This window comes from Gavia stellata, chromosome 5 (genome assembly GCF_030936135.1).
Source record: "Gavia stellata isolate bGavSte3 chromosome 5, bGavSte3.hap2, whole genome shotgun sequence".
NCBI classification, from domain to species: domain Eukaryota; kingdom Metazoa; phylum Chordata; class Aves; order Gaviiformes; family Gaviidae; genus Gavia; species Gavia stellata.
The window spans coordinates 30,528,153-30,546,380 of NC_082598.1; the positions used below are offsets into that span (position 1 = coordinate 30,528,153).

The 18,228-nt window shown below is 43.6% G+C and overlaps 1 protein-coding gene across 2 annotated transcripts in view; it reads right to left on the bottom strand.

The window, feature by feature from the left end:
• The window catches only part of LNX1 (ligand of numb-protein X 1), a 70,773-nt gene that overhangs the window by 12,023 nt on the left and 40,522 nt on the right, over positions 1-18,228 (bottom strand). For both annotated transcript variants that reach the window (XM_059817898.1, XM_059817899.1), the window contains exons 4-6: positions 12,329-12,531; positions 9,177-9,548; positions 3,999-4,136 (exon numbers count right to left, since the gene is read on the bottom strand). In XM_059817898.1, coding sequence (XP_059673881.1) covers positions 3,999-4,136; positions 9,177-9,548; positions 12,329-12,531 — 713 coding nt within the window. The remainder of the gene's footprint in view (positions 1-3,998; positions 4,137-9,176; positions 9,549-12,328; positions 12,532-18,228) is intronic.

Below are 18,228 nucleotides of genomic sequence, written 5' to 3' on the forward strand. Positions count from 1 at the left end.
TTGTGCAAAAACATTGTCCTTTTTCCCTTGGAAGGGGATGGCTTTCCATCAGGAAAAGGCCACTTCCTGAAGCATGTGGGGTAGAGGCACTACTAATTTTCACAAAAATGCAGTCGGAAGTTTTGTAGCAAAACATGAAATTGGAATTAGATTTGCAGCTCCAAGTGTTCAGAGCAATCCTGTCACTTATGCAGTGTCCATCATCTCTCAGATACCAAAAATATTAGCTGATAAACCAACTAATGCTCTATTTTTGAGGAATTGTCGCAGAGAGAAGCAGATTTCAAAGCAATGCTTGGTAACAAATTGTCCTCTTACATTTCAGTGAAGAATCATAAAGTACTGGTACTTGTATGCTCAACCATATAGGACCAGTTTTCCTTTGAAGCTATTCTTTCACATGTCATTTTTACATGGTTGCAGATAGAAAGGAATTGGGGCGACTCCGCTGAGACGAAGGCAGTGATGAAAGAAAAGTAAAGCCTTTCTTAGTAAACAAACGTAGAGCTTTCTAGGAGGTACAACTGATAATGAGTAAACCAGTTAAAAGGCAATGTTTATCAGTGACTGCATTTCAATGAATTCTCTTCTAAACAATTGTCCTTCTCTGTCATTTTGAAGTGACCTTGGAGGTCAGGAGAAGAAAAACATAACAGTTCATCGCCTCCTCTTTTAATTTTTTTCTTTTCTGTGTATTTACTGGAAAATAAATATTTACAGCAGATTATCACAACATCAAAGCCATGACACGTGTCTTGAAGGCAAAAAACGTATGTGTGCCTGTTTGGAAAATGTACTTTACCTGAAGGTTAACCTGCCCGTACGGTCAGAAAACATTGCCTGCTCAAGCGACAGGGCGACAGATTTGTTTTAAGTACTAGACAATTTGTTAGAAAGGAGTAAGGAAACAGTTCCAATTAAAAACAAGTGCTATTTAATTAATGGCAAAGCTCCCATTGACTTCAAAGAAATCGAATCTGGCCCGTTTATGCATTGCAGCCTGGCTTAACAACCTCAGCTGCACAAGAAAGTGTTTCTGACATCTTCTTTTTCCTGAATCCAGGCAGCAGCCAGAACAGTTTGGGCTGTGCCTCCCCTATCTCTGCACACAGGAAAACAGCTCGGTGAGAGCCTGTGCGGGACCAGTCTCCTGGCACACCATACACCCAGCATCACTGCTGCCAGAGAAGGACATGGTCACTACGGACCATCCTCCTCTTTCTCCAGCGCCTTGTTGGCTACGTGGCTGATTGCCATTGGCATTGGCCTGAAAGAGCCGTCTCCTCGTGCTTTCCAGATGGAGGCAGGCTGTCATGAGGGCAACAGCTTGGCCAAAAGCGGTTCCTGAGCTGTTGTACGAGCAAGACGGCTGCTGGAAGCTGGAGTTTATTCTTGGTGCTGAATACAGCCAAGGCTGGAGAGCAGATTTCAGCCCACATTTACATACATGCTTTACAGTGAGAGCTGCTTCCCTCAAAGAGAGCATTCCTGACCTGCTAATATCACCTCCTACAGTAAGCTCAGGTGTCAAAAAACACCTTAAAATTAACCAGAATTCTAGTCAGTTAGCAATCTCTCTATCAAACACACATAATAAAGCAATCCCACTGATGGCAGCAGGTAACAAACTCATCAAACCGTGCACACAGAGGAAACTCCCTTGACAGTAAAGTCCGGCCAACAAGCATTGCCTTGGTTTTGAGCGGGAGCATGCACTGTGTTCGGACACTGTACAGGCCCTGGGCTTGCAAGCATTACTCCTGCACTAATGTCTATTTAAAAACAAATAACATTTTAAATCTGCCAAACCCTAGAGTCTACAGGTTTTGAATTGCAAATGATGTTCAGTTAAACCTTCAGCAAAAAAGCATGAGAAATTCAAACTGACACACTCATACCCTATAAAAGGGCAAATAACATTCTGATAATGATTGTATCAGACCAAAAGCCCACAGTGCCTGAAGCAAATTGTGTCCACTGGCTGTACTGATCTCCTGATCAATTGCCAGAGCATTTTTTCTGATATAAGCCGTCCACTGCACACACACAAAGCTAAAGGGAGATGGGAACAGCTCTGAATATTCTGGGTTTGGCTGTGATCTTCCCTGGATAGTGCCCAAATGGTGGCACTGGACAGAAGGCCACAGCAGCATGCCCACTCATGCACTTATGTAGCACCCATCTCTTGTGGCAAACTGGAAATCCCCCTAGAAGTCATAACGTCTCCAACAAAAGATGGCTCATTAGTCTTTAAAGGACCGTTGCAAGGTCAACATGGGCCCTTCAATCTCACAGCTACCCAGAGTAATGTTGGATTTACCAAGAATTCCCATCTAACACCTCTCGGTACAGGAAGAGAAAATGAGGATCTAGGGCAGTTTATGGAAGACAAATCACGTTCCCAAATAATCCCATGTGGTATCAATTAATCAGATCAATGTGGCAGAGCTAGCAGGTTCTCAGAGCTTCACTAGAAATTATACAGTAGCAACACAAGCTAATTGCTGTCCTACACATATCTCCCTAAGGAAATCGTTACTTCATTAAGAAGTAATGCCTTACAGATGCATGATTAGTTGGGCACTATTTGCTACTGGATAGTAGCTACCGAGCATTGACTCTGCTCTCTGGTTTAACTCCTCCGGATCCAGTCTCACTTAACAAAGGCTGTGATTGTGACCTCATGGAAAAGGAAAACTAAAAAGATAAATACACACTAGTATATTTTTTACACATAAAAACAGTGAAGAATGTAGTTTTTTTAAAAAAAGAAAAACTGCAAAAAATGGGTATCTTTAAGCATTTGTAAAATGCAGAGCTAGGCTTGTCTCCTGGCTGACAGCTGCGCACCCAGTCTGACAGCTGGTTCAGTCCAAAGGTCCCTTTAAGGACACATCTGGCTGCCCATCAGGCAGGATGGATTTAAACCAGCCCTGCCTGTCCACCTCCCTGATGCACCCTTGGCATGGGTGGCCAGAAGACCAGCTCACAAGCGTTTGCCTAAGTGATGACACTCAGTGCGATTAATGTAAATTAGCCAGGCACGTGACTTTAGATTTAGTGAAATAAACAAATTCAGCTCCTGCAAAGACAGACCTTGTTCTGTCTATAGTGCAAAGAATAACGTTGCGTAATCTCAGAAAAGGTATTTTCAAAGCTCTTGCTGCGTCCGTTTCTGCTTTAAAACCTCGTATATTAGGCCACGAGAGTCCCTCTGCCCTATGCAGAGAGCGTATTTCAAGTCTAAATGCACTAAAGACACAAGGTAACCGGGTACAGAGGGGCGGTCGGAGGGACAGTTTGGTAACCAGAGCCGTAGCTGGGCGAGATGGCTGCTCTGTGCCCTCTGGCCGTGGGTCGGGCCTGGCCATGCTGCGCGTTGCCAGCCCTCGCAGCCCCCATCCTGTGTGAGTGCCAGGTGCTGCCAGAGCAGAACCAACACATTTTGGGTCCAAAGCTCCACAGAAAGACAGGATGCTTGCAGAGGCCATGGAAACCACAGCCGCCGCCTGCCACCGAACTGCCAGTTGGGTCAGAGCATGGGTATCTTAAGAAATGAGCAACAGGCTAATAATTACCATAATTTTCAAGCAGCTTATGGGAATCTCTCAGGCCAGCATATGAAAGCTTTTTGCCTGAAGACTTTGCTCCAGAGAAACTTCATATAAGCCTCTTACTTTTGTTGGAGCGCATCGCCCTGTGCTGGCTCGCACCGCCAGCCAGGTCCATGCCCATGGCCAGGACGCTGTGTGCACATCAGCCCCCTGCCTCGCCACTGCCCTTCGCCTTCTCCTTCCCTCCCCGCCCCAGACAGAGTCAGGGCAGAAGCAGTGTATAAATAATGAGGAGCACAGCTTTTACGTTTCCATTGCGAAATAAGACATGCTTCTTCTGGTGGCAGAAACCAGATAACACTCCGAGACACTAAAACGCAGCTACCCTCCCAGTCCCCTGTCCCACGAATGGCAGAGGAACCACACGAGCACTCGTGCCCTCACCTTGCTGGGGTTGTTTCTCTCGGCGGGACAGGGCTGGGGGCTGCCACCACCGTAACTCCAGCCCGTCTCCTGCAAGATGTCGGGGGTCTGCTGCCTGCTCTGCCGCAACACGACGAAGTGAACCTGCTTCTCGCTGGCCTGCGGGAGAAGGTACAGCGTGAATCCCACCACCCCGGCGTAATACACCCATGCACTTCAGCCCCAGAGGATTCACGAAACACGGGTCCTGTTTAAGCGTGGTTTGGATTTCCCACTAACATGGTTGCAGTGACATAAAGCAGTAGCATCAGTTCAGGTCGATAAAGTCCATAAAAATTTACTACCAGCCACTTAATACTTCTCTTGAAAATTTGGTGTTAATGCTGAAAAACCCTTCCTATCTGCCCCAAATTTGGCTGGAAGCAGTCATCCAGCACAGTGAGTGCTGCTCAGCTCTCGCACACACCTGTGTACACCGCTGCAGAGCCGCAATGTGCCTGCCACAGGAGAGAGACAGACAACCAGAGCTGCTGCTGCCGAATGGGAACTCTGAAAAAGATGCAATTAACCCTGTGACGAGGGATGTGCTCAAGCCTTGGCTGGTGAAAGTGGGGAATAAACGATGTAACTAAGTCCACCTGCATGCAACAAGCATGACAAATGTAAGGCAGCTTAAAGAAAGGGAGGTGCAACCATTTTGAGAAGTAAAATCCTACTGCACCAGGGAATAGAGAAAGAGGGAGGGCACAAGCAAGCACACAGAGCAATGGATTTTAGGGTAGGAGACTAACCCAAACTCTCACTCTAGGAACAGGACTGCAAAAATAATTAACACAAAATAAGCTCAAAATGCTTCTGGGCCTTTTTGTACAACACAGTAATAATACTTACATGCCTGAGAGATGTTGCAAAGCTTCTACTGAGTTATGTTTGCTCATTATTTTTGTGTTCTGTGTGTGCCTGATATTAGTGCTATCAATTCTGTGTACAGGTGAATTTTTTCTGTCTTATTGAATCAGCACTGTTTCCCTAGAAGCAAATGGCTTCATTCTTCCCGCAGTGAGGCTCATATGAATCTGTTCGAGACAACAGTGATGCAAAGATAGAGCTGAGAGGGAGTGGGGTTTAGCTGGGTAAATCATAGCTGTCTGCCATAAGGGCAAACCAGCATACTGAACTGAACTGAAGAGAAACGTAGATATAACCTCAATGCTATAGAAGCATACTCAGAAGATAAAAAAATTAATCCTCTAATCTCCTTCTCTCCAGGCTAAAGACCCTGGTGTTGTGGCAGGCGGGGGGGGGGGCTCTTAAGGGCTGGTCTCCAGAGGGACTCCTGCCTGCCTGCTCACAGGTTATTACCAAGGAACTGCTCAGTATCCAACATGGAGCCCCCTGCAAGCACGTTTGGAGGTCTGAGCTCCCTGGGGCTGCAGTACCGCAGCTCCAGGGGCATCAGACCTCCAGACTCGCTTGCTGGCACGCTGACGTGCCCTGCTAGCTGGGGAGAAGCTCCAAGGAAAGCTGGTGTTGAACAAGCAGCTGGAAACCAAACCCAGATTCTGTTGCGCTATTGAAATCAGATCTCCCGCAGACAATTAACAGAAGCCAGAGGAGGCCCCTGGGATTTTTGTTTTTATAGTTTGGTTTGTCTTTTCTGGAGCTGAATTTGACAGTAGTAGCTGAGAGTTAAAATGTCACTATAGTTAAAAAAAAAAGCAATGTACCTCTCCTAAACCTCCAGCTGGAAGCCTGAAATCTGCATGTTCAGGCTGTGCTATTTCCAAGGAAGGTCATATCACAGTAAAAAATGTGCACTTCTTTGTTACTTTCCCAATATCTTGGGACATGCTAGTTTTTTCACCAGGAACTCAAATCTCCACAGCTTCATAATATATCATTTGGTACATACACACATATTTCAAAATAACTTTCCACATATTTTTACCAGGTCTGTTTTTATGGAATGTTAATTCCTGGACGCTGGACTCAACTGGTACCCAAAAGCAGAATGTTGTATCTCAGGAGAAAGGAAACCACTCTGGTCCCTAGTTTGCAGTATGATTGAGATGGAACTGAACAATACAAGACTAAACCTCCTAAGGGCATATGGCCCCACGAAAATCCAGTTTTCTCTAAAACAAACAACTTCAACTTATGCAACTTCGGTTTAAAACTCATCTGCTGCCACATGGTTAGTCTCAAAGTTGGTTATTTAGAGGAAGGTTGTAAATGTGATTAATTCTTGTAGAACGACTAGCAAAAGTTCAACAAGAGTCTCTACTGCAATGTCACATTTGTCTCCAGGTCAGTCAAGTTGAGTAATTTCTCAGAAGTCCAGAGTGTTTTAAAAAGTTATCCAAACAACAAGACCAGCTTTTGTGTTCATGTACTTCCATATGAAAACCCATTAACATTTCTACCGATCAGAATATTAATTACTGCTTCATTCTGATCCCTCCCTCCCTCTTACCACTTGTTGTTCCCACAATTCCTTCTCTGTTTTTTATGCTGAAGCAAGAATTAAAGAAATGAGGTTAGCTTTGAGGCTGAAGGCAAGTAATAGCTGAAACGATCTACTAGAATTAAAATTTGTGTTACAGCCAAAGCAAACCAAGCAGGGAGACAGAGACACGGTGGCAACTTCTGAGCATTTAGCAGGCAACTGCATCTTAAAAAAAGGCAGCAGTGCTGCTCTCGGCAGAAGCCACCCCGTCTCTCGCAGGGATGATGGAGCACGGATGAGCTCCACATCACAACCTGCTTTCTGCCAGCAGCAGTTGTCGTGATGGAGAGGGGGCCGTGTGCCCGTCGCAGCTGCTCCGAGCTGCGGCGGGGGAAAGAGGGAGAGAGGAGGGCGAACATCTGGGGGCAGTAAAGTCTGGCTCAACCCCTGCAGCTCGGCTTGATGTGCTCACACAAGCACCCACGGATCTGTTACCTTGTTCCTTTTCTTGTCACTCCCATGGAAAACAGATGTGGAATGTCACGTTATTTAGATTAAAAGTGCCACATCTGACACAAGGCCATGACTAAAGATGACGCGACAAACGGGAAGCAGCAAACTCCCAAGTGTTACGATGTGTGCACGTTCCTAATTAGCACTTACGCGTTTTTTCATTTCAGTCCTTGCGACTGAGCTTATAAACAGCCAGACACCTAATCTACTGATTAACAACTGCTTCACATACGCTAATGTATAATTGCTAAAGGCCTGAAGAATCAGATTTGTCTCAATTATTCACTATTTGGAAATCAAAACTAACCAGATTCCACAGAAATCTGATGTTCTCCCAGCTGTGCTGGGCCTAACAAGCCACCACCACCTTTTAGTGAATGTTAGTTCTGTTTTTAAAGAAACCAATGTTTTTTTAAAGAAAACAAAACCGAAGCTTTTTGAAGCTTCCACCACCATCAATTTGAAGACCTCAATGTACTGTGAGTGTCACGCTGAGGTCTCAACAGGCAGGATACTGTTGAGAAATCAGAGGACACTGTAAAACATCCCTTCATGTAAGAAGCAAATGAAAAACACTTGTGGCTTCAGTATAATGTTCTTTCTCTGGCATAACATGGAAACAGGAAAGGCAAATGATAATTGATGAAAAAACATGACAAAAAAGACACAGGTTCTGGGAATTTTGCATTAGACAAATGTGATTCATAGAGCTCACATCAATGCAATGTAATCCTGGCTGTTTGGAAACCTGAGTCTCCCCTTTGATGGGCATGTTGTTTAAATTCCCAGGGACTGGTGTGCATTTCAAGCATTATTATAAATAACATCCATTCTTTGGAACCCAATAAGAGCTTTAGTTGCGTTTTTAAACACTTGTGTGTGAATGGTCTCATTAGTAATTTTTTCCATTTCATCTGTAGGCTGCATGTGTTTTTTGCTTATGAAGCACTGTTGCCTTGTTTTGTAGCCATAAAGAACTGTTCCAAGAATACCAATTTTTTAGAAAGGTTGTTGTTCCAGACTTGTTCCCCTCAGAGAATTTAAACCTCCCCTCCACCGCCTTCTGCTCCCAGTTAGTAAGCTACATAAAGTAATCCAGAAAGATGCTGGACCAGAATTTCAACAGCTGGCATTATGCAAGGGGACGACGTTTTCTTTACCTATGCTATAAACTTCTCAATAAAAGTTGGCTACAGCCAACTGTGAACCTATGCTAAAGGAGGAATACTTTCCACAAAATGCATGGATTCGAATGCTTCTTTCAGTCCAACTCATGTTACCCTGATTATACCTGTTGGAAAGGGGAAGCAGCCGGCCTGATTTGACATCTTGTTATTGAGGCACATGAAATTCTTCAATATGTGAACTCTCTGCATGCCTCCAAATGTAACATAAAATTGCACAAGTACAATAACTGCTATAAATATGAGGTAAAAGCAACAAAAGATTCTTGGCTTTGCTTTTTATATTGAACTTTTCTAAAAACATAGGCTGTAAAGAAAGAAAACAAATGAAAATGGTTCTGGAGGGGAAATTAGGCAGAAGCTGACTGATTTTGTGGCTGAGAACACAGTTTTGTGGTAAGACTGTTTAGTGGATTGCAGAGGCACACCTTTAGCTCTCCACGAGAGTCTAAATAGAGATTTATAAAAACTACAGCTACAGATCCATTTTTTCCAAAACATCTGGATTTCCATATGCTGGATTTAGGTAAGAAATATCTACAAGGTATGGAGTACCCTCAGTTGTAAAACACACCCATGGGAAATCACCGAGTCTGGGAGGATGATGTTCATCCTGAAACAAGCCGTCCATTGCCTTAGGCTGCTCTGGTTTGCTCCAGGGCTGCACCAGGGAGCACTGTGGCTCTTTCTGAACTGGAAGAATCAGGACCCAGTGCTCCCAGGGTGCAGGCTGGCCTGCTTTTTGGCAGATGGCATCACTCTTTGGTGAGGCACAGAGTATATGGATGTTTACATTGATCTGTACGTTACAAAGCCTGATGGTAGCAGGCATCACTGAGAGAGTCTGTGCCCATATTCACCCTTGTACCCACAGTGAAACCAAAGAAACCAAGGAGCTTTTAGAGGTGTAAATTCCCATCCAAGCTTGACATGTCTCCTTCCCTCCCCCAAATACACATGCATTAAGTTTGGCCCCTGCTTTGCAATGGACAGTGGAAATGCACTGTTTGGTTTTTGCACAGTTCAGAAACCAGGGCCAAAGTAGCGATGACAAACCTGTATCAGCTGGGCTGCGCTCTCTGGACTGCCGTACCGATGGTCGTGCCCGTTGATGGCCAACACCCGGTCATTCTCCTGAAGCTGTCCATCACGGGCAGCCACACCGCCTTCCAGCAAGTTGAAAATAAATACCCCTGGTTCATCGGCCTTGCGGACCAGCTTTATTCCCAGCTGCTCATCTGGACTGCTTTTGTTTAGCACAACATGGAAACTGTCGTCCCTGTTGCAGTGAGCATCAAGGAAAAGTCCACTGTTTCGGCATCGGTACCTCTGCTCTCGGAGCACTGTTAGTCGGAGCACGTGGCAGGGTTGCTTCAGGATTGACAGGGCATAGTTGTGAGGCACATTTTTGATGTCCATGCCATTTACCTGGAAAAGAGAAGTGTAAATCGGCAACAGAAAGACCGTCTGATCTGAATTGGCCCTGGAGAGGGCAGATCTTTTTACACGGATGTCTTCATACGAAGTGACATGTGCTATTTCAAACTGTGTCATGCAGGAGGCCAAGTTTGTGGTGCAGAACAGTCTTCACCCCAAGGAAAGGACAGGCTGTACAGACACTTTGTGTCTCTTTTTTTCCCCCTTTCTCCCTGATAGTCTTCAGACATACATGTTATTTTTCAGCTTTATTATAGCTCTTCCTCAAGCTCCAATATCCTTTCATATATCTTAGGTTTATTCCACTAGCTTTTCATTTCAAATCGCCTTGCCAGCCTTTCCTTTCACTCCCACCTCTTTCCTGCTGTTTCTCTTCTTCATTATCTCCCAGCTGGTTTAGGTACAGTAAAAATAAATGTTCCCCACTAATTAATCTCTAATTAGAATGAAGAAAAGAGCCTCAAGTAGAAGTTCAAATGCCCTGGATATTTACTAGCAATTATGTTGATATACCACACCAGAGAATCAGGCTTTTTATGGTTCTCAGTGTTTTCCAGGTAAGATTTAGCTCAGATGGCAGTAAAACTGCAGAACTGCCTCTTCTTTAACTTGGCTGGCGAAAAGAAGGAGAAAAAAAAGAGCTTCCAGTCAATCCTGTCATGTCCGTGTGTGTAAGAGTGACTAGGCATTGCACTTTATCACTGCTAAATGAAAACCAGTTCCAAGGTTGTAATTCATTGCTGGCTGGAAAACCTGAATGAGACAAGTTATTTCCATGTAGTTTTGCACTGCACAGGTTGAACCACTTAAATATTAAGAAACATCTCCAAACTGCAACAGAAATGTTCCCCAGCATGGACAGAAGCATTCAACTGGTGTTTGATTCTGCAGACTGCCTGTGTGGGCACAACGGGGCTGTCCCCACTGTGATCTGATGGGGGGGGGCTGCACCTCTGGAGGCACAGCTCAACTAACTTTAAGTTGCCAGCTTGGGTACCATGAACAGCATGAGCTGCACCAGCATGGGGCTGAAATCACCATAAATCCTCACTAAATCCCCAACCAGTCAGCCATGGCTGGGGAGAGCTGAGCCTTGCCCATCCATGCTGCAATCACAGCTTCCCACTGCAGTTTGGATATGCCCTGCAGGAACAGTTTTGGCTCCGTGGTGCCATTAACTCTGTCACTCTGTGCTGGCACCAGGACAAAAAGCCTCCCCGAAATGCATGACCAGGTGACACTCATCCAGCTGCTGCCTGGAACCACAATCCAGAGGCATGTTTAAACAGTGCCAGAGTAAAGTGTGCCCACATCACGATCCTGAGAAATCCATCTGGCCACGGTCTGTCAGACATGAAGCAGAAGCCATGTCACAACCCTGGCACGCCTCAAGTGTCCTCAGCTACCACTGGGGTCAGCTAGGAAAGCATGGTGGCTTACAGGTGGTGCTCTGAACTTCAAAGGACGGTTTCCTTAATAATTACTCCCAAGGAGTATGTAGTAGAAGAAGTCAGTAGGGCTGGGAGAACTACTGACTAACCCTACCAGCCAGGCATGCCAGAGCAGGCAGTAAGATGGGCATCCAGAGTCCCACCTGGAAGACGACCCTGAGATATGCATGCCAGACCTTGCAGCCCACGCCACTTTCAGCTCCTGTAACCTTGTCCCAGCTAATGCCACACTGGTTAACCTGGGTACCAGCACCAATCTATCCATGGCAGCATGGCCCACAGTGAACAAAGCAGCCTGCTCTAATGTTTACCTGTAGTTTGGAAAACCTATGCTGAGCTCTTTGCCATCTCTGGCCATGGTGGCACCAATATTTGAGCTAGCTGATCTAAGCTGCTTTGGGTATACCTGGGTGAGCTGCAGCTGTACCTTTGGCTTGCAATGTGAACATACCTGTGCATTCCATCTACACACCATCAAAGCATCAAAGCAAGGAAAGGAACTAGTATTTTCTGTCATCACTCTTTTCTTGAAGGATTGAAGCATTAATATAATTTAGCATCCTTGCAGAGCTCCAAGTTGCTGGAGCAGCTGAGAGTGCAGTTCCCATTCAAAAGCTATTGCTGAAGCCACTGCTCACAAGATACATGATCTTTAACCATCTGGCCTAGTTCTTGTTCATTGGTTATATTGGTTATACATTTCTATAGAAACAGGAGCAGAAGTAGCAGCCAACAGCTAATGCCTGAATGCTGCTCAAGTTTGTTCTTAGAGATTTCACCTGTGGCTGCTGGTGGAGCAACACTCCCAAAATAGAGTGGGCAGCGTCTCACGCTCTGTGGTGCTGAGCACATCATACAGAGGAGCAAAGTGCTGAAATAACTTGGATCAGGCCTCTATCACCTATCCTCTTGTAAGTGGGATGTAAGCCAATGGAAACCTCACTAACTGAGATTTAAGCCCACAGTTCAGTAGAAATGAACTGGGAAAAAAGCCCAGCCTCTGCGCTCAGAAAAAAACTTTTGCACCACTGGGTCAGAAGTGCCAGCAGTCTACTGCGCTACATTGCATTTCAGATCTGTCATGTTTGGGTAGAAATCAGAGAGGCCTGGCAGTGAATAGGAAAAATAAACAAATCTGTGAGCCTCAAAAACTGCTGAAATGAGTGAAATCATCACAGCAAGCAGAGGAACTGAACATCTTTCTGCATGCGTTATTCTACTCACGCAAACAAGCAACATTGCAATCTCATCTCATGATGGACATACATCATCTTATTCTCTGGTAGGATACTTTTATCTTGTACCTCCACAGTACTGTACCTTTAGTATCATGTCTCCAGGCAGCAATCTTCCATCTCTGGCAATTACCCCATCTCGATAAATATGCTGTATAATAATGTGAACCAAAGGAGTCTCACTGCCTCCCACAATCCTAATGGCCAAGTTTTCATGGGGATCAGTACGGTTGATCTTAATGCAGGTAATTTCCCCATCTGGAATCAGGTGATACAACCTGGGAAAACCTGGAAATGCACATTGTAAGGTATTTATTTGACATCACAGCTTTGCTTTGTTAAAACATGCACCGCACAGCTTCAAGTACCTGCCAGTTATCCAAACTAGGTTTTATGCATGGATGTGATTTATATTAAGTGGGAGGAAAGGATACGTATGCTTACTGAGTGGACTTGAAGGGATCATTTTGTAATTAATACATTTAAACCTCCTTTTTTTCCCACAAAACAAAGCCCTAAACCTTTGATGTAATCCAGACAGATGAAATGTACTTAAAAACAGCTACATGTGCTAATATTTTAAGGGAAAAAAAATGCATTTTTAGTCACCAGAGACCCCTCTGAACCAGGCCATGGTCCCTTGCTGGCCCTAGAGCAGATGGGCATGGACACCTCGACAAACATCCATCCCCGCTATGGTGGGCTGCACACCCTGTATCACTGGTAGTATCCCAGGCTGCCCTGTTTTCCTCCATTTTTGGTGCCATAGCTGAGGACTGGATGCTTGTGACATCCAACGAAGTGGTTTTTTACCTTCAGTTAACAGAAAGGCAAGTTTTCTCGGGCAACCCAAAGCACACAGTAGTTTCCCTACCAGACCCCTCTCCTTTTATCACTTCTTGAACTCTAGGAATTAGGAATGACTGGCTCTTACTGGCACGTGGCTGTATTAAAACCACAGTACGCTCAAGGTGCCTGGAGGGAAAGTTGTCTGCTGGCCCTGGCAATCTGGTTGTGGGGAAGAAGGACTAGTGGTGGGCAGGGGTCCTTTTTGTATTTATAATGCACTGGATAAGAGTATCCTCTTCCAAACCCTACTTTCAACTGGCATGTTTGCTTCCACAACATGTCACTAATTCTTTCCTTCTAGGTCAATTCAAAATTTTAATCCACATGCAACAGTAAGCAAAGTTGAAGTAAAAGCAACAGTGAGTTTTCTAGCACAAGTGTATCAGCCTTCAATTCTTATGAATCCCCCATAGGCGAGAGAAGGCTTTTGAATTTTTTGTGTGTGGGTCCAATCCGTCACTTCTATGAAAAACCTGTAAGTCGAAAAATTAAGTGCTAATATTTTTTCAATAACCTGTTTTAGAAATGAAAGTACAGTGACTGTTACTGAATAGCGGTAAAGTGTTAAATGAAAATTAACAGAGCAGTATCTGAGATAGAATAAATATTTTCTACTACAGAATTAGCAGGAAACAAACCAGCAAGGCACCAAAACCTTTTGGGAGAGAGCAGGGAAAGAAAGAACAGGAAAAAAATATTAAGAAACACCATGTTGCATCCCTTACCACTTCTTTGATCATATGCTCTTCAGGGCGAGAAGCTGTCCTCCTCCACGTCTGTAAAAAGCACCTACCGGTAGCACAGACTTCGACTTTGTGGTTTTACACAGAGTTGACAGGCAATAAAAGTCTATCTGGATTGCTATACAGCCCTCATCGACAGAATATCCTAGCATTCATTTAGTTTATACCCTCATAGTAGCAGTTTCTGTGCTAATATGGGTTTACTTCAGTTTTGCACACAACTTTAATGTCTCGGGAATGGAAGGTGTTTTATTTTCCCCATGTTCCTCTATTTTCTGAATGTTATCTGCCCAGCTTGTAACTTGTTCGCTTCTCTAGCCTGAAGGGTGGATTCACTCCATCTAAATCCAGGCCTCTAAGCCAAATGCATAATTTGGTGATCTACTTGCTCTGGCTTCCTTCATAGTGCATGAGCACCGAAAGGGAGCGATACCGGCTTCACCCCTAAATCACCCCTGGAGGTGCTAAACTCTCTCCACTGCTACATAAGAAGAAAGAGACAATTAACTCTGGCATCTCAGTGGGGTGCTTAAAGTCAGACGATACAAGTACTCCTCAAAAATCATCAAAGGCCCGATCATCAGAACAAGCATGCACATTTTACACTCTCGGTGTGGCTATAAGGATATTTATATGTAAAAATGCAAATGGATCTGGATCCCCAGATCTTCTCTGCACAGAAACAGCATAAATAAATATCTCTGTATATTTTGCAGACTACCAAAGCAGTCCTATAGCAGAACTACTTCCATTTCCCATTGCATGATGATTCACCTCATGTCCTAACAAACTGTGTTTTTTGACTCAAGCGCTCATTCCCCTATACCTCAGTCTGAAAACTTTTCTAAAGGAATAACCCAGGTACATTTCTTGACCATGGAGAACTGTGGACTGAACAAGCTATCGACACTCTCACATTATTTCAGTCTGTAATTATCCCAGGGCAAAATCAGAGCAATGTGGCAGTGAACAAGTCTCTACACTTACATAAGACTTACATATATCTTTATATAAGGTATCAACTTACATAAGTTTCTTTGCATCTTGAACAATACCTTAACTGGTTTATTAAGTCTTGCAGTGGCACTTGGCTGACTTTCAATATGACTTTATGCAGATTCTTTTAGAGGAATTTTTAATACGTAATTTCCTTCTGCAGTGTGCAGTCCACAACAAAACAAATCTTCTCAAGACATTTTTCTTGCCAGTCTGCAAGTCACTAAGGTTTCTCTTTTCATATTTAGTAGGATATACTGACTCACCTCTTGTCTTCATTTGATTTGTGTTCTTTACCAAATACAATTAATAAATTGCACCATTTTCTCCTCAGATGGGCCAAGCAACCAAAATAACTCCATGATCCCTTAATTTCTGCTCTTTTCATTAAAGACTTGCCTCTTGTTTTCATCCCAGACATATACATGGACGTTTGTGTTATCAACAACCTAGACTGTCATAAGCGAAAGGCCAATGCCTATTTTGATAAACTAACAGTAAGTTTGACAAACTAAATGTATAAAATACACAAACACATATTTTTTTGAATAAGAAAAGTCATGATCACTTTTTGACCAAACAGCCTGCATAAATTGTGTGCAGTTTGATCAAAACCTACCATGCCTGTTTCAAGATGATGCTGTGTCTGGAAAGCAATGTCTTCAACTTGAATTTTTCTAATGTTTATACCATACCTAGAAGAGGTGGACCCTGCTCCAGCACCTGGTTGCATACAGTGAATAGGGCCTCAACAGCCCAATTGAAGGGACTCCAACTGGGTTGAGGGCTTGTACCATTTACACAGCCTGCTGTAATGCTAGAGCATCAGTTTGCACAGACCCCATTTTCCAGCCCTTAAATTCTTAATTAGCATTCTCAGTTCTCTTTGACCAGGTTTTCCGGAGCAGGAAAACCCAGGAGTATTGCATACCTGTCTTTACCATTTTATATTTCCAGTCCTTAAATATTGAAGAGCTGCTGAATCTAGAAAGAAGTAAACTTTCTGTCTTGGTTTTGGTGATTCTTGCAGGTTTTCCCACAGAGTGTTGTGTTTTTGTCACCGGAGGTTGTATGGAGCATTCTGAATCTGTCAATATAATAAAATGTCATCTGCATTCAGAAAGATTGTGTGTGCTTTTTCCTTGAGCAATATTTTCCTTATATTAGTGCGCAGTTTTACCGATATTTTCACACATCCCATTACAGTAACAAATAATATAGGAGAGACCAGCTTTACACAGTAAACTCCGTTTGTCTGGTACAAAGTAGGACACCAAACACTCGTTAGTATAGTGGCCATGAGACTGTAATACAAAATTTTAAGTATGCTTAGTATTTTATCCCCACAGTTTATAAATCTTAATGGTAGTGTTCCTTCAGTGCCCAGGTTTCAGCTGACTTCTGTGTGCACCATGCTCCTTCTGACAGTACTGCCATCAGGACAACTTCTGCCTTCATTCCCAGTATCCAGTGTGACAAAGAACTGTGTAATGTTTGCTATGACTCTTGAGTCCACATCAATCAAAGGTCACTGTAAACAAAACTTGTGTCTCAGGTTGCAAGTCCTTATTTAGATCAGAAGGTCTGACTGATGTGAGGTCCCAGCCCACCCCCCACAAATAAGGCTATCTGCAGGGATACACACTTATACTTCCCTGCACCTGGTCACCAGAATTTAAACTAAGCTTGTGTAACCTATTCTTGGAAAATTCTTGTGTCTGTGAATGTCCCATGCACTCGCACTAGTGTGAGACTTCGTTCTGCAACTCTTCTTTCCCAACTGATTTTCATTTAGCATTTCATTCTCCCAGTGGTTTGCCATCGTTTTGATTTAATGCCTTCCATTAATTCTCCAGGGATGCTGGTCCGATGCAGGGGGCAGGTAAAAGGCAATGCCAGCTGTAATGTCTCTTCTTGCTTCTGGACATTCCTCTCACCAAAGGAGTCCCAAAAGAACTAAAATGAAACTGTTGTAGAGTTGAACGTGTCTCAAAAGAGTTGTGGCTATCTCATCTACAGCAGGCAAAGTTTATCGATCTGCAGTGGAGGAAATGTTACAGAGCCAACCTCTTCTGGAAATTGCCTGGCTCTTTGTCCTAGAGCAGAGCGCTTTGAACCAGTTCTGTAAGATTTCCAACAGCTGTTTTGGGAAATCGGAACTGCAGCTGAATCAAATCTGGGGAAAACAGGAACAATGTGGGATTCCTGTGGGGTACAGTCTTCCTGAGACAGAAGTTAGGCTGCGCTGTCTTGTCCTGGGGCTGGATAAGCCACTTTCTTTTCTGTACATAGAGAGCCTTAATGCCATGAAATGGTTGATACCTAGAGCCATCTGTGTTTGACTTACCTTCTTTTTCTTCATGTAACTTTCCCAAACATTGAAGTATTTATAATACCTATCTATCTATTATATATATATAAAAAATACAAGAGGGCTTAGACTGAACAGCAGGAGTGAGATAGATACACCCAAACAACAGGAGAGTCTGTTCTGTGGTCCTGCCAGTGCCTACCAGGGCTGCCTTGGTTTTAACTGCTGCAGAGCAATTACAGATGGTAGAACTGCACCCACCATGAGACTAAGAAGAATCAGTGTGACTTTGAACAGCACTTGACATCCTCAAGCAATCATAAATTAACTTTATTTTACAATGGCTTGACTGCAAAACGAAACTGATGAATGTTTTTGAAAACCAGCAGCACGGCTCCTTTTTACCGTAACACTGTATAGAGTTTTTTGCAATTGTGTTCCCAAATTCTTTCCTCCTAAAGTGTTAGCTGGTTTGTGACTTGTATTTGTAGATCAGATTGAGTAAAGAGTATATTTACATATATATACAGTCTTTCTTGGAAGTGAATTTAAAGAGAGTGATGCCAAACTAAGAGCACAGTGATACAAATAACCATAGCAAAGCTGGAGCAGTATTTTGCTCGGAGATATTTTATCATTTAAGTAGATTGTCAAGGTCATTTACACTAGCAGATCCAGTCAGAAGATATTACATCTTAAATGCACCAGTGCCGGAAGGATGTCCCTGTCGCCTTCCCTCACATCTCAGAATAAAACCATCTCTTTTAAACTTTCCTAACTTCTACTTCAGACCTGGAAAGCTATTTGTTGCTGTAAGTGCTACTAATGAGATTACTCTCAGGTAGATATCACAAGCTTGGGTGCTACACTACAGACAAATACTTCTTTGCATGGGTTATTTACAAGTGACCAAATTATTAAAAATGAGAAAATATGAATGACTCCTTCCCCAAACATTTTCTCCTCAGTGTTTGCACTTTTCGTTCACTTCTAACATTTTCTTTGGCTTGGACAATGAACAGTTCTCTACTGAAAATGTCACCAAAATGTTTAAACAGAGGAACAAAGAAAGCCTGTATCATTTAA